The 13,375-nt window shown below is 28.9% G+C and overlaps 1 protein-coding gene across 1 annotated transcript; it reads right to left on the bottom strand.

Moving 5' to 3' along the window:
- Positions 1–2,827: 2,827 nt before the first annotated feature.
- Positions 2,828–8,430, bottom strand: LOC129985340 (uncharacterized). The gene is made up of 4 exons (XM_056095328.1): positions 8,303–8,430; positions 7,763–7,885; positions 6,852–6,919; positions 2,828–6,503 (listed from the first exon to the last, which is right to left on the bottom strand). Exons 1-4 carry the CDS (start codon positions 8,408–8,410, stop codon positions 4,484–4,486), a joined length of 2,319 nt encoding a protein of 772 aa, XP_055951303.1. The 5' UTR covers positions 8,411–8,430; the 3' UTR covers positions 2,828–4,483.
- Between the last annotated feature and the right edge of the window lie 4,945 nt (positions 8,431–13,375).

Raw genomic sequence — 13,375 nt, 5'->3', positions numbered from 1 at the left:
TTGAAAATATTGTAAAAGGTGCTACTTTGAAACCTATCGATAAAAATGAAAAATTGTTCTGCAATCCACGTCATACTTGGAATCCAGTTGCTAAAAAAGTAGACGCGGATAAAATAGATAAAATATTAACCAAGGATAGAGATAGTAAAGCCAAACGAAAAGCTGAATTATGATTTTAATTACCGCATGTCAAAAGAGAAAAAAATTAATCATATGAATGTAATGTAATACAGAGAATTTATATGTTGCAGCGTTATGGTGATGTTTTTTTTATAGAAAACTGTTTTATTATTTATGTTTTGTGTCTGTCCTTAAATAAAAATAAGCCTTGGCATTTTTTTGACGATGTTTTGCAATCATATTTTGCATCGCTTATTTGGCTCACACCTTGTACCTTTCATTAGTTTTAGGGAAGATACTTGTGAATATCACCCGCTCTAATTTTTATTAATATAATTGTTTTCTCTAAATATTTGTTTCTAATGAAACATTATTTCAAACCAAATAGAAAACTATTTCAATCATGAAAAACGTTTCTATTTCTAATTTATGTAACTAGTAATACAAGTAATTAATGTTATTAGTGCACAGAAATATAAAAACTATATGAACGTAATTACTCAACATATGATGCAGCAATTGAATAATTCTTATTTTTCTATGATTTTCGTGCCTTTATTAGATAATGTATGCAGTCATTGAAACTTGTTGCTGAACGTTTGTTACTTTCCCATCAACTACATATGGGGAGATGATTACTGAATGCCCAAAACGTATAAATATGTAAGCTTTAACAGAATATGTGATTTCATAGCTAATTTTTTTAGTTATATCAAAATAATATTAAGAAGAAACACACACAAAAAATATTTTTACTTAGTTGTAATTTTTATATTTCTTGAATTTAGGTTTCAGGATTTGATCTTTTCAGCTGTATATGTGTTCCAGATTAATATTGCATGTAAATCCTAAAAAATAGGGGGGGGGCGATAATTTTACATATTTTATTTATTTTTATAAAAATATATTTCAGAGTAATAAATAATATTAAGAAATATATAATTTTCAAAACTTTTATTAATTATTCCAAAATTTTTATTAAGAGATGTTATAAAGAATTGTTTTAATATTTATTTTTCAATAACTAAAGTTATATATCCCCAACTCCATTTGAAAACAATTTCTTTGGACATTCAAACAATTAAAATTTTATAAACATGTGTCTTTAGTATTTGTGACTTAAATATATTAGTTAAGTTCTTACAATATTTTTTTCGATTTCCACAAACGAATACAGTTTGAATTTTATCTAGAGCCAATAATATATCTTCATTCCCTCAACAATGAAAACAGTTTAATAGTTACAATAAATGGTATGACATGTCAAATCATTGCTATGTACTTTAAACTGAAAAATAAAATTTTTATTTTTTAGGAACTTTTTTAAAAACTCTTTTCAATTGGAAATTTTCTTATATTTTGCAATTTATTAATTTCAGTTGGAGTAATAGTAGATACTAACTATCAAAACAAAATAGATTTAGTACAGATTTTACTGTTCACATAAATTATTTTATTGAAAAAATATATGCTGACTTTAAACATGAATATTCTAAATACTTAGTCTATTTTTGCCTCCTTTGTGAACTATATTTATGTAGTATATCTAAAAACCTCAAAATGAAAAACTTATTTAAGACATGATCTCTTTTCACAAATAAATTAAAACATTCATTATAGTTTGAAGACTTTTGTACCCATTTATGTTTTTAAAAATGATTTTTTTTTGTATCACTCAGTAAAAATAATTCATATGTATAAAATGTTGATGGTAGACTTACTTTTTAATATCTCATAATAATAGCATAATACTGATTATTTTTATAATTCTTAGAATGAAAGATTTTGTGGATTAGGAATACATTTTTCCTAATGCTTTGTCTCTCTTTGTTTAATTGATAGATTTATAAATGATATAGAAATACAGGTTTACAGAAGATACTAAAAACTTCATATATTTCTTTTTCTTATATTTGAAATTTAAAAAAAATTAATATTCTCGATATAAAATGATAAATTAATATTCTCGATATTCTCTAATATAAAATGTTCTTATCATTTTTAAGTTCAGGCACTGTGTTAAATCCCTTCTTCACTTCACTTCTCATCCGTTGGCATGACTAGTCAATTTAATTATATGGATAAAAAAAATTTTAAAAAAATTCTAACCAATTACATTAAATAGATTTTTAATCATAAATATCTAGTGTTTTATATTTTAAATAAGTACAAACAGTAACAACAGTACAACAGTACAGTATGTTTTATATAAATAACTACTTCAATTTTCAGCCGGAAAGGAAGATGCAAATCCTTTGAGGCTATGTGCTTCTTCATGCTTTTTAATCCCTAGGAACTAATTTTTCAACTTTTATTTTTTATGATAAAAATTAGTCTCTTTTTTTCTTCTTATATTTGTTTCTTCTATACACTGCTTAAAATCATGTACTTTGAAAACAATTTATTCCAGAAGTTTAAAGTATTGCAGAAAATAATAAAAACTAAGGAAAAGAAAGTGCAGGAGAAGAATGAGTAAGTTTGTGAATGAGTTCAATGCATAGGAGTAAGTTTTAGAATGCACATGTAAACAATTACTTCAATTAACAGCTCAAGTTTGATTTTATGAAAAGTTTGATATATATGAATACATATAACATCAATAAAAAAATTCAGGACTCTTTGGTTTCAAAGGTATGTTTTATTCATCTTCTAAAAATGTTTCAATATACAACAGAGCAACTTGTAAATACTTTTTCAACTTCTTTAATTTTTAATATATAATAAGCTGAAAAATATTTAACATATAACAGTTTCATGGAAGTGCTATTTAATAGCATTAAAATTTTATATCATTAATACCAATTATTTCAACACCATACAAATCCTGTTAAAATTTTCTAATACATTTTTAAAGCATGTATAAAAAATAAAAAAAACCAAGGAACATATTTTTTTTAAGCATGATAGTAATAAAATAAATATAAATTAATTTGGAAGAGATACATTCTTTTCAACACAATGCGTCAAACTATGTTTTGTTTTTCGATGTTTTTTCGGTAACTCAGAGAATATTCCATAAGTATGTTCTTTTAGGGCAGGTGGTAATGCTCGTTTAACTGGCCTTCCACCAACTTGAGTTTTCCTACCAGAATAAATAGATTTTCTTCTTGCAATTGCTGTAGGTTCAACAGGAATTTGATTGCCTCTCCTTCTGCTGCACTTCAAAACTCTGCTTGCAGGGGTGTTTGTGGGACCCCAAAAAATCCCCTGAAACTTTTAAGGACTTACTACCGATATTTTGGAGTTTCGAGAAGGGGGGGGGTGAAAAATTACAATTATGAAGTATTGAATGACCTACTTATAAAAGTTCAACGAATTACTTTTTTTTTTTGCAAAATTAATAACCATTAATTTTGCAAAATTAAGACCTTTGAACCCAGGTCACGTGATCGCACATCTGGTCGAACGAAGTCTCTCCCTTTTTTTTCTGCCGCGCCTACTTGCCGAAAAGAATCCAGAAGAGAATGTCCGAGAACCGGGGGAATGAGTCATAACTCGCAAAAAGGAAAGAACAAAAAAGAAGTTTTTTCCCCCTTTTCACGCATTATCACTGCCTTTGGAGAAAGAAAGGAAAAGTTTTCACCACACACACTGGCCTTGCGTTTTCTGCTTTCAAAGCAAACAAAATTACCCAGATCAAAATAAATAATTCATTATTATTCCTACTTCCTTTTGAACGACGATCCCCGGAATTCCGGGGTTTCCCCGGAGCACAAACACCCCTGTGCTTGAGTAGTTAAGGTTTCTAAAAGGAAGGGAAAACAAAAGAAGAAATCTAAGTAAATTTCTGCCAACTTCATCATACAACCGAAGAGTTTAGTGGAAGAAAGTCCTGCATGACATTTTAATAAATTAAAGAAATTTAGCTTTAGAATGTATAAAAATACAAGAAAGCTACTTACAAAACCCCTTTTCATACTGAAACTCTCTTATTAAATTTTCTATAGAATAATATCCTACCATATTATAAATGATGAATGTAGAAGTTTTTAAATTGCTATTTGACACTTTCTTTCGCTAAACTCTTTAAATGTGGTGTAAAAAAAGTTGTTAGTATTAACCCATAACATAAACATTAACTATACTTTAGAGAACATTAAAATAAAATTAATAAAAACCCATACACTGTTTAGCTAAAATTTTAATAATACATTTTTAGATTCTTGTATTGAATGTATATTGTAGTAAATCTATCACTCTTTCAGTTTCAATTTTTACAGCAATAAAAATTAAAAGAAAAACATCAAACAATTAAGAAATCTAAAGCTAAACACACTTCAAAACTGAAAAAAAAAAAGTTTAGTCTTTAAAAATAATAAAATTAATTTGCTACAATACAATATAAATATTAAATTGTTACACATTAAATCTTATTTTCTATCTTGTGAATTTTCCAGTGTAAACTTAACAAGCCTACAAAAATAAGTTTAAAAAAGTACCTTCCAAAGTTATGCAAGGTAGACACCAATCCAGTTTCTGTTTTTCCAAACTTGTTAACATTCTTCACCATTTTTTTTATTGCTGGCTTAAAAACATCAGGATTATTTTTGTAACCGGATTTAATCCGATTAATTATATCATAAAATTTTTGTAAATAATCACCATCATCATCATCATCTGTTTCACTGTCTGAGTTTTGACATGTAGCTGCAATGGGCTGTGAAGTAGTGTTTATAGTTGGTAGAATCATGTTGTTATCATTGCAAGGCTGTGAAAATGTGTCAATATCTCTAGGTGAAAGTGTGTCATTTGAAGAATGTTTTAGTGTATTATTATTAAATTGTGAAAGTATATTGTTAGATGAATGTGGAAGTACCGTAGAAGAAAATTGTGGTTGTAGAGCATCATCAGATTGAGAAGAAGGAAAATTGTGTGATGGGTTAAAACTTAAAGGTAGCAAGAGGGTGCTATTTGAATCCAATTTTTTTCCAGTAGCCACTTCATACATTAATTTTCTACTTTCTAGAGAATAGACAAATGTTGATTGTTTATTTTGTTTCGGAATTACAGCACTTAAATGTTTGCAAAGCTTTCCATTCATGCCAACAAAGCAAGTGCAAATGGAACTTTCCAAATCAACAAAATGTTGATCAATTTCAAAATAAGTGTTATCTTTATTTAGTGATCTGATGTTTTGAATTATTCCTTTATCATCAGGCAAAAACCTTTTTACTAGTTTTTTGTTAGAACGACCAAAACTAAAATCTAAATATCTACTATGTAGATACTTCTCAAATTTTGTGACAATGAAGTCCAATAATTGAACTAAGCTAAATGCTTTCACTCGTCCAAGTATGGTCTCTTTTAAAACTTTGAACAAACTTTCAACATAGTTTGTTGTATTATTTCCCCTGGTTAAAAGCATTTTTCTATGACAAGTGCACCATAAATGCTTTTGGGAGAACAACTTGCTCAAATATATGATGAACTTGTCATATTCCCTGACTGTGCTATTCTCCAACATATTTTGAAGCAACTCTTTCAGTTGCATTTCAGTTTCTGCATACATCAATGATTTAAAGGAAAAATATAATTCTTGACGGTGCTCTTTTAGAATTTTATTTTCACTGTTCATAAGCCATCGCCACACTGCTTTTAGCACATGAAACTGACAGAGTAAGTAAGTAGAATTTGGCCATATTTCACTCAGAACTTCTCTTTCCTTCAGATCATCATCTGTCATTACAATCAGTGGCCCATTTTGCAATAAACAGCATTTCTCAGGGAAACACTCACTAAGAAGTTTCACTACTTCACGAAAAATATTAGTTTCTTCTGCATTTGTGATGATGCAGTCAATAGGTATTCCACCAGCTACACCTGGAGAAATAAAAAAATAAACACGATGATTTAATCTGTCCATGTGGCCAGATGAATCAAGCATTATCATTTCTTGAACGTTGCTAAGTAAATCTATACTTCGCTTCATTATCGGCGTCACTACAGCAATCGCCAAACTGTTCTTTACTTTTGAAAAAGCAGCTTTACAGAATGGCTGTTGATTGTATGAGGAAATATATTTTTCAACTTCCCTGTCAATATCGTTTTCTCTTCGAGATCCATAGATTTTCCTAAATTCATTATTTAGCAAGTGATTTACGACAGATAATGAAGGTAGCTTAGAACTGTCCATGCATGCTTCTGCATAATCTTCATTACTCTGAAGCTCTAATTCCATTTGCAACATCTGTCTTGCAGTAGCTGCAGTATGCCCTAATTTAAACAATTCTATCAGACGCTTTTGCGTTAGGTTTGATAATGGCCTGAACTTTTTAACAGCAGCACTGTCAAGCAAATGATTATGCAAGTACAGAAGCTCACATAATGCAGGAAACTCTATAACTTCTGGGAGTGGATCTTTGTGTTTTGGCAGTGAAAAATACCTGTAATCAAAATAATTTGAGTATTTTACCATGGATATATTAAACATCTAAAATAAAAGCAAAGAAAATTTAAGCTTTCCAAAATATGATAATTCATAATAACATTAGAAATAAAAAATTATTATTGAAAATATAAGAAATAATTATTGATACTGAAAAATAAATAAGTAAATGAAGATATTAGGTATTGACACATATAAAGAAAAATGTAATCTATTTTTTAAATTAATTTTATAAGTATGTAAGTGACAAATCCAATAATCACACTAAATAAAAGTATTTGATTATATATTATTATATATATTATTTGTTATTATTATTAATCAAATTTAAATAATTAAAACTTACCTTTGAATAGTAATTTTAAGAACTGCAGGCCATCCAGTATTTTTACTTTCTTTCACATGTTTTGATACCTGTAAAAATAATCTTTATATAATTATCAATAATGAGAGCACTGTGCCGATGAATTTCAGTAGAAGAGAATAAATATTATTTATAAAGCTATGAAGTACTGCTTTAAAAATTTTAAATAATAATAAACCAATCTAGTCTTTATTTTTTATTTGAACAATATTTAAAATGTGTTTAAAGATCATAAATTTATTAAAATTATTAAAAAAAAACAATATTTTATTTCAATTTTTGACCCTTTATTGGGTGCAACTGGCCTATCAGGTACAGCTTTTAAATTCAAGTCAAATTAGTGCCAGAACTGAAATTTTTTTCTTAACATAAAATACGATCTCATTCATGGAATGTGTGTTATAAAGATCACAAATCAAATCACACACACACACACAAAAACAAATTTTTTTCGTTTATCAAACTGGTCAGAAGATTGAAAAGAGAATAAAAAGAACAGATATTTCCATACTAGGAAAATACATATAAACTATGCAATATTTGCTAAGTGTTTTGTAATAAGGCAGCCAAAAATATCAGTCTTGCCTTAAGCAAAATGAAATTTTAGATCACACCTTAGTTAAAAATATATGTCAATATATAGTACAGAGTATGGAAGCTCTAAAACTTAGTAAAACAATTTAACAAAACATGTATAATATAAATACTTATTATAATGGAATTTGATACAATTAAATATATTTGTAGCTAAACAGATATAAATATGTCTCTTGCCACATGCTAAATAAACTTTAAATCTAACCTTGTCATTATATAAATGATAAAACATAAAGTGTCTAAAATAACACACATAATGCATTTGAAGCAGTAAAATATAAAATATTAGTTATTACCTGTTGCACATTGTGCTGGCATCTAAAGTCACCTTTATAAACATTAAGGCGCCCAGTTGATTTATGTGTTCTCTGAACACGCCAAACTGTTTCTGATCTTTGTTCATATTCTTTAATCCATTCCTAAAATATGTGTTACAGAAATGCAAGAAATAAGTATTCAAAAGAAATGTATAAACTATTTATATATTTATAAATCTTAATATTAAGTTAATAACTATATGAATCTAAATATCTTAACAAATATAGCACATTTCCAGATAGACATTTTCTGGCAATAATTTGAATACAAAATTAAAAAATAAATATCTCCTTGTGTTATTTTATTTTACATGAATATTCAATAAGAATTATAATGATTTCTATTCTGTTTAATGTCATCTAAATATCTTAATAAATATAGTTTATTTGCATATAAATATTTTCTGGAAATGATTTTAAAATGAAAATTTAATTAAAAAATTGGCCGATCATTTCCCGTAAAATAAAAGCTTGATTTTCAAGCCTTATTTTAATAATACTTCACAGAAAAATTGTTACCTGTGCTGATTCTTTATTTACAAGATCAGAAATGCGAAAAATAGCTCTATTCTCATCAATCTCAATTATTTTATAACTGTATTTCTCTGGAAGATTTAATTTCTCCATTTTGAAAAATGGCAGGGAAAAAGTACGTACAACTACACAACAATGCAACAGGGTTGCTACAACATAGAAAGTCTGTGCGAAAGAAATCGACCAATCAGAGCACGTCGGTATCCTCTGCCATAGAGAGTCTGCACAATTTGCGAACTCGCGTAACGCTATGCAGATTAGAAATTTTTAATTTCCTTTATTCTGTTTTATTTTAATTCAAAAGTACTTCAAAATGAATCTGAAAGATCTATTCATTAGCAATGTTTAATTTTAAATGCATCAAACATTAAGAAAATAAACATAATCGTTTGAAATAATTGGCCGAAAAATCTTAAGCCTTAAGCGTGGTGAAAAAAAACTGAACCTTACTCATTTGGCGGTGGGGAAATGAAGATTTTTTGGCGGGAAAGTTAGTTTTTAATTAATAATTAAAATTCAATGCACTAATAAAAGTATCTGTACTTAAACTATTGACTATTTCTAAATGATAATTACGAAACATACAAAGACGCAAACATAACATTTATATATATTTTTAATTCTACCAGACATTAATTTGATATTAAATGGGTCACAAACACTCTAGAAATGGTTATTCTTGCCATTGTTAAATCTGCCATTATTTAGTTTGTTACTTTTCTGTTAGTCGGACGCAAATGTCGCCAATTGTGAACCAAATGTGAATTTGGCGGAATTCTACATTATTTGGCGATTTTTCACTGGCGCCGGCTAACGGAAAAATACCAGTTTGGTTTTTACCTTTTGCACCTACCATAATAAATTTTTAATAACCTTTTTTAAAGTATGTTCAACCATTTATAATCCAGATTTGTTTCGAATATTCGCTGAAGTAGCTTTAATACCAGTATCCAAAACAAAACAACCTATATGTTCATCCCATCAAAACAATCATTATACTCACGAATTATTGTATAAAAATTCACAGACGCTTTTGAAGCAATTTTTAAATATATATTACTCGTAGAAATTTTGCCAACGGAAGTAAGAATAGTCAAATGATCTTTGAATGAATTAGATTTCAAATATAGTTTACTTTAGAAAGTCAAAAACACCAAAGAAGTCCGACTTAATGCCCTTTGAATTAATACCAATGTCGAACTTTTGAGGACAATTTTTCGCCAAATATGTAATTTTGATAATTTTTAATGCAATCCTAAACTATATATTTCTGGCCATGTATTGTAACTATTACCATCAATCCGAAGTTTGGCAAGTTTTTGGTAGATTGGCACGATTCTATTGTGTTTGGTGAGAAATTGAATACTAATCTGAAGTATTACTCTATTTTTTTTTTCTGCTATTAGAGAGCACATTGTCATCTTTTATTTTTAGTACACTTTGCACACTAATAATTAATTAAAATAACAATATTTAAATAGGGCAAATGAGAATTGTATATAATTATTAAAAAAAAACTGATTTTGAATCTTATATTGGTATTTATTAAATAACTGTGTGGCCGGGATAGCCTGGTTGGTAGGGCATTGGATTCGCATCTCTTGGGTTGCGAGTTCGAACCCCGCCGACCAAAGACTCCCCGCGTGCTTGGTGGCTGACGCGCGTTAAATCTGTCGTGGTCACAAAGTCCTCCATGTCGAGAGTAATACCACTGGGGGTACTGGATCAGGGGTGATCGTTCTCTGATTCAGGTCTAAATTACGATCTGTGGTGAATGAATGAAGTCCGCCCGTAAAATAGGGTTGTGACACGTGTGTAGCTAAGTTGTTGGCTTTATCCGCAAAGGATTTAAAGTCAATGGGCTTGTCAAGGACAAGTGCCATTAGAAACAACAGCAATTGACTGTGTGGGATTGGCGATAATTCGTTGTCGTCAATGATTGAATGATGATGATTGCGCGACTCCATTTGGCCATTTTTTGGATCTTTTAACGTTTATTATGAACAATGCATTTCAGAGGAGAATTTCTTAAAAATCCATACCGTTGTATCCTTATTAGTTGAAAAAAAAACAACATGCCGTTGTTTGATCCAACTTATTTATCATCATTACACACGTATATACAAAAACCATACTCTTATTATCGATAGTTTCTCTTATATTATCTATATTACAGAATAATTATTTCTCGTTCCGTCACTTTATATAGAACCTATGATACTTTCACGACTTACATATGTGCAAGCAATGCATGAAATCATGATAAGACCAGTTCCGAAACCAAGAAGAAAAATTCCAATGTCATCGGCTTGAAGGTCATATTGCATAGACATTGTAACATACCGACTTGAATAATGTAAAGTCTTCATTGTAATACCCAAAGGAATTGACAGGAAACTAAAGAATATGGTAACCGCAAAAAGTATTAATATTTTATCATTATCCTCTTCATAGAATACTGGCATATGGCGGCACACCAGCTAATATTTACCTTCAGTAAAACTTCACCACAGGTATAAGTCGCATTTTTCACAAAATCTTTTGCGATGTTCAACAGTTGTTTCACAACTTTGAAGGAGGTGATCATTTAATCATATTTGATAAAATTCTTATCACAATGTTGAGATTTTGTTTTGCTTGTTTGAATGAGGAGGAGTAAGGGATTTTTAGCTACAAAGGCTGTCATCCGAGCTTTCAACAATATCTCCAATTAATAAATGTCAAGAAATTCCAAGTGATGAAAGAAAATATGGAGAGACAGTTTGTCTGCAAATACTTTGCTCGTGAATTGTTTAAAATTACAGGTTGAAAGAGAGTTGAGGCCCAACTTCGACCAGAGGCAATGTCTGATGCTTGAGGGAGTGCTTTTGGCAGTGCAGTAAGATGTGACCCAAATTATTCAAAGAGTGGCATGTTTCGCAATTTGGTTGATTCGACACATTAAAACGATGTTGATATTATTAACATAGACATTTATTTCTAATGAAAAATTAAAATTAATCGATGTGATTGCGAATCATCTGCTTTTACCATCTGTTATTTTCCTGAAGTAATATATTACATCACCGGCGAATTAGAAATGACTAAATTATTTCGTACTGTTACTTATAAACTATTTTGAAAGTGAATAATGTCTAACTTTTATGAAAATAGTTCAGAGTTCTAATACTGAATCAATTTTGTATTATCTTCAGAAATTGAATGAGTGATGAAAAACAATTCTTTTTTATATTTTAAAACTTAATCCATTCGCAATTCAAGAAAATAGAGTGAATATTAAATTTTTTTTCATACCAAATTTGCATTAGACCACTTATAAGACGCCAATAGGCCAAGCATGCGTGGAAAGGGTCTGATTTATGTTTGCCACAATTTCATAAGATAAATTCAGGCATTCCATGCTTTGCTATAAATTACCGTTTTAACGTCCCTCCATTTTTCTTTTACACTGTGTTTCGCATTAAAACGATGGATATTTACACAAGGAAGTGGTTAAATAAAAAAAAGTAGGTCAACATACCTAAATTTGGAAAACTATAAAAAAAAGCCCTCTTATTAAAAAGAAAAAAAAAGAGCAAAAAATGTTGGAATTTATCTATGATAAATAATCAATTTTTAAACGCAAAAAAAAAAAAAAAAAAAAAATCTACAAACGCATGCTCAATAAGAAAAAAATACAATACAGCTGCATGTTGTTGTGCATTGGACCAAGTACTTGTCATGTACCGAGCAGCATTTTTCAACCTTTCAACGCATGAGTTGCCTACTGAGAGAATATAAACACACCTTCACAAAATGCTATTCTGTTTTCTTGCAATTTCGCATGTGTAACCAAAATCTACTTTTCAAACTTCGTAAGCGGATATTATTATTATCATGAAGATTTTTTGTTTTTCAATTATCGATAAAAAAAAAAAAAAACAATAAAATTTCTTCCAAACATTCCACTACTAATCGTTCTGAACGCTTTATAGTCAAATAGATTGACTATTATGCAGTTGACCTATGTATGTCTTATAATGCAGTTCATGTCAAAAGTAATAAATAGATGAGGGGAGTTATTCAATTCATACTCAGCCAAATCGAGACAATCAATATTTATTAGCAATATTACGAGATCGAATGGGCTCGTAGTAACATATTAATAGATGGTTATCTTTTTGGGTGATTGAAAAAAAATGGTGCCTCAAATGGAATTGCAGATAATATAAATATATATATAATTGAAATCTGCTGTCGCAAATTTCAAGTTATCATGCGAGAACATTATTATTTTTTTGTCATTGTTTCTCTTGATTAATTTAAGTCATTAACCAGTTTAAACCGGATTGAAATAATCAGGCGATTATTAGATTACGCATGCGTTGATATTTAGAAAAACGATGATTTTTTACATTTCAAAATAGGTCGAGTTCCAAAAATTTTTCTCGAGGCCAGAAAAAATTTTTTTTTGTGAAAATCTGGTTTGAACTGGTTTGGAATGATTACGAATTATTATTGAATTGTTATGCGTAATCGTTAATTTTTTTAGAAAAAGCGATTTTTTTTAAGCCTCAAAAAACATTTTTTTTTTCTAGCTGTATATATATATATATACAGCTATATATATATATATATATTGTCTAATAACCATAACTATTTTGTCTAATTAACCATCTTAACGGATGCGCACTATATTATTGATACTATAATTGTTTCCTGGCATCCTGTAATAACAAAGGAAAAGCTTAAAACTCTAGTCAGCTCAATGAAATATCAAATTGAAGCTGTAATAAAAAATAAAGGCTACCCTACTAAGTACTGATAACTCACAGCAGTCATCAGCATTTAAGGTACGTCAATATTTATTACCAATCAATTTTTTTTTTTTTTGTATTGCAAATATTTGAATTTTGCTTTTTGTATTGAAATCAGCATTACATTCTCATTAAAATGATATGTAAAAGTTTGCATTTTGTGAAACGTTACATTTTCTGTAAGCATACAAAGTTAGACAACATAAAAATTTCTGAAATTGTCTACAATTTTGGCCACCACTGTATATAAATAATAATAACA

The sequence above is a fragment of the Argiope bruennichi genome, chromosome 9, assembly GCF_947563725.1.
Source record: "Argiope bruennichi chromosome 9, qqArgBrue1.1, whole genome shotgun sequence".
Lineage (NCBI taxonomy): Eukaryota > Metazoa > Arthropoda > Arachnida > Araneae > Araneidae > Argiope > Argiope bruennichi.
Note: the sequence above shows the minus strand (reverse complement) of the source record. Positions and strands in the feature narration are given on the sequence as shown.

Coding starts and splice junctions, on each gene's coding strand:
- LOC129985340 (XM_056095328.1), bottom strand. CDS start 8,410: ATGGAGAAATTAAATCTTCCAGAGAAATACAGTTATAAAATAATTGAG. Junction 6,920..7,762: donor GCCAGCACAATGTGCAACAG/GTAATAACTAAT, acceptor TTATTTTTACAG/GTATCAAAACATGTGAAAGA. Junction 6,504..6,851: donor CTTAAAATTACTATTCAAAG/GTAAGTTTTAAT, acceptor TTTTGATTACAG/GTATTTTTCACTGCCAAAAC.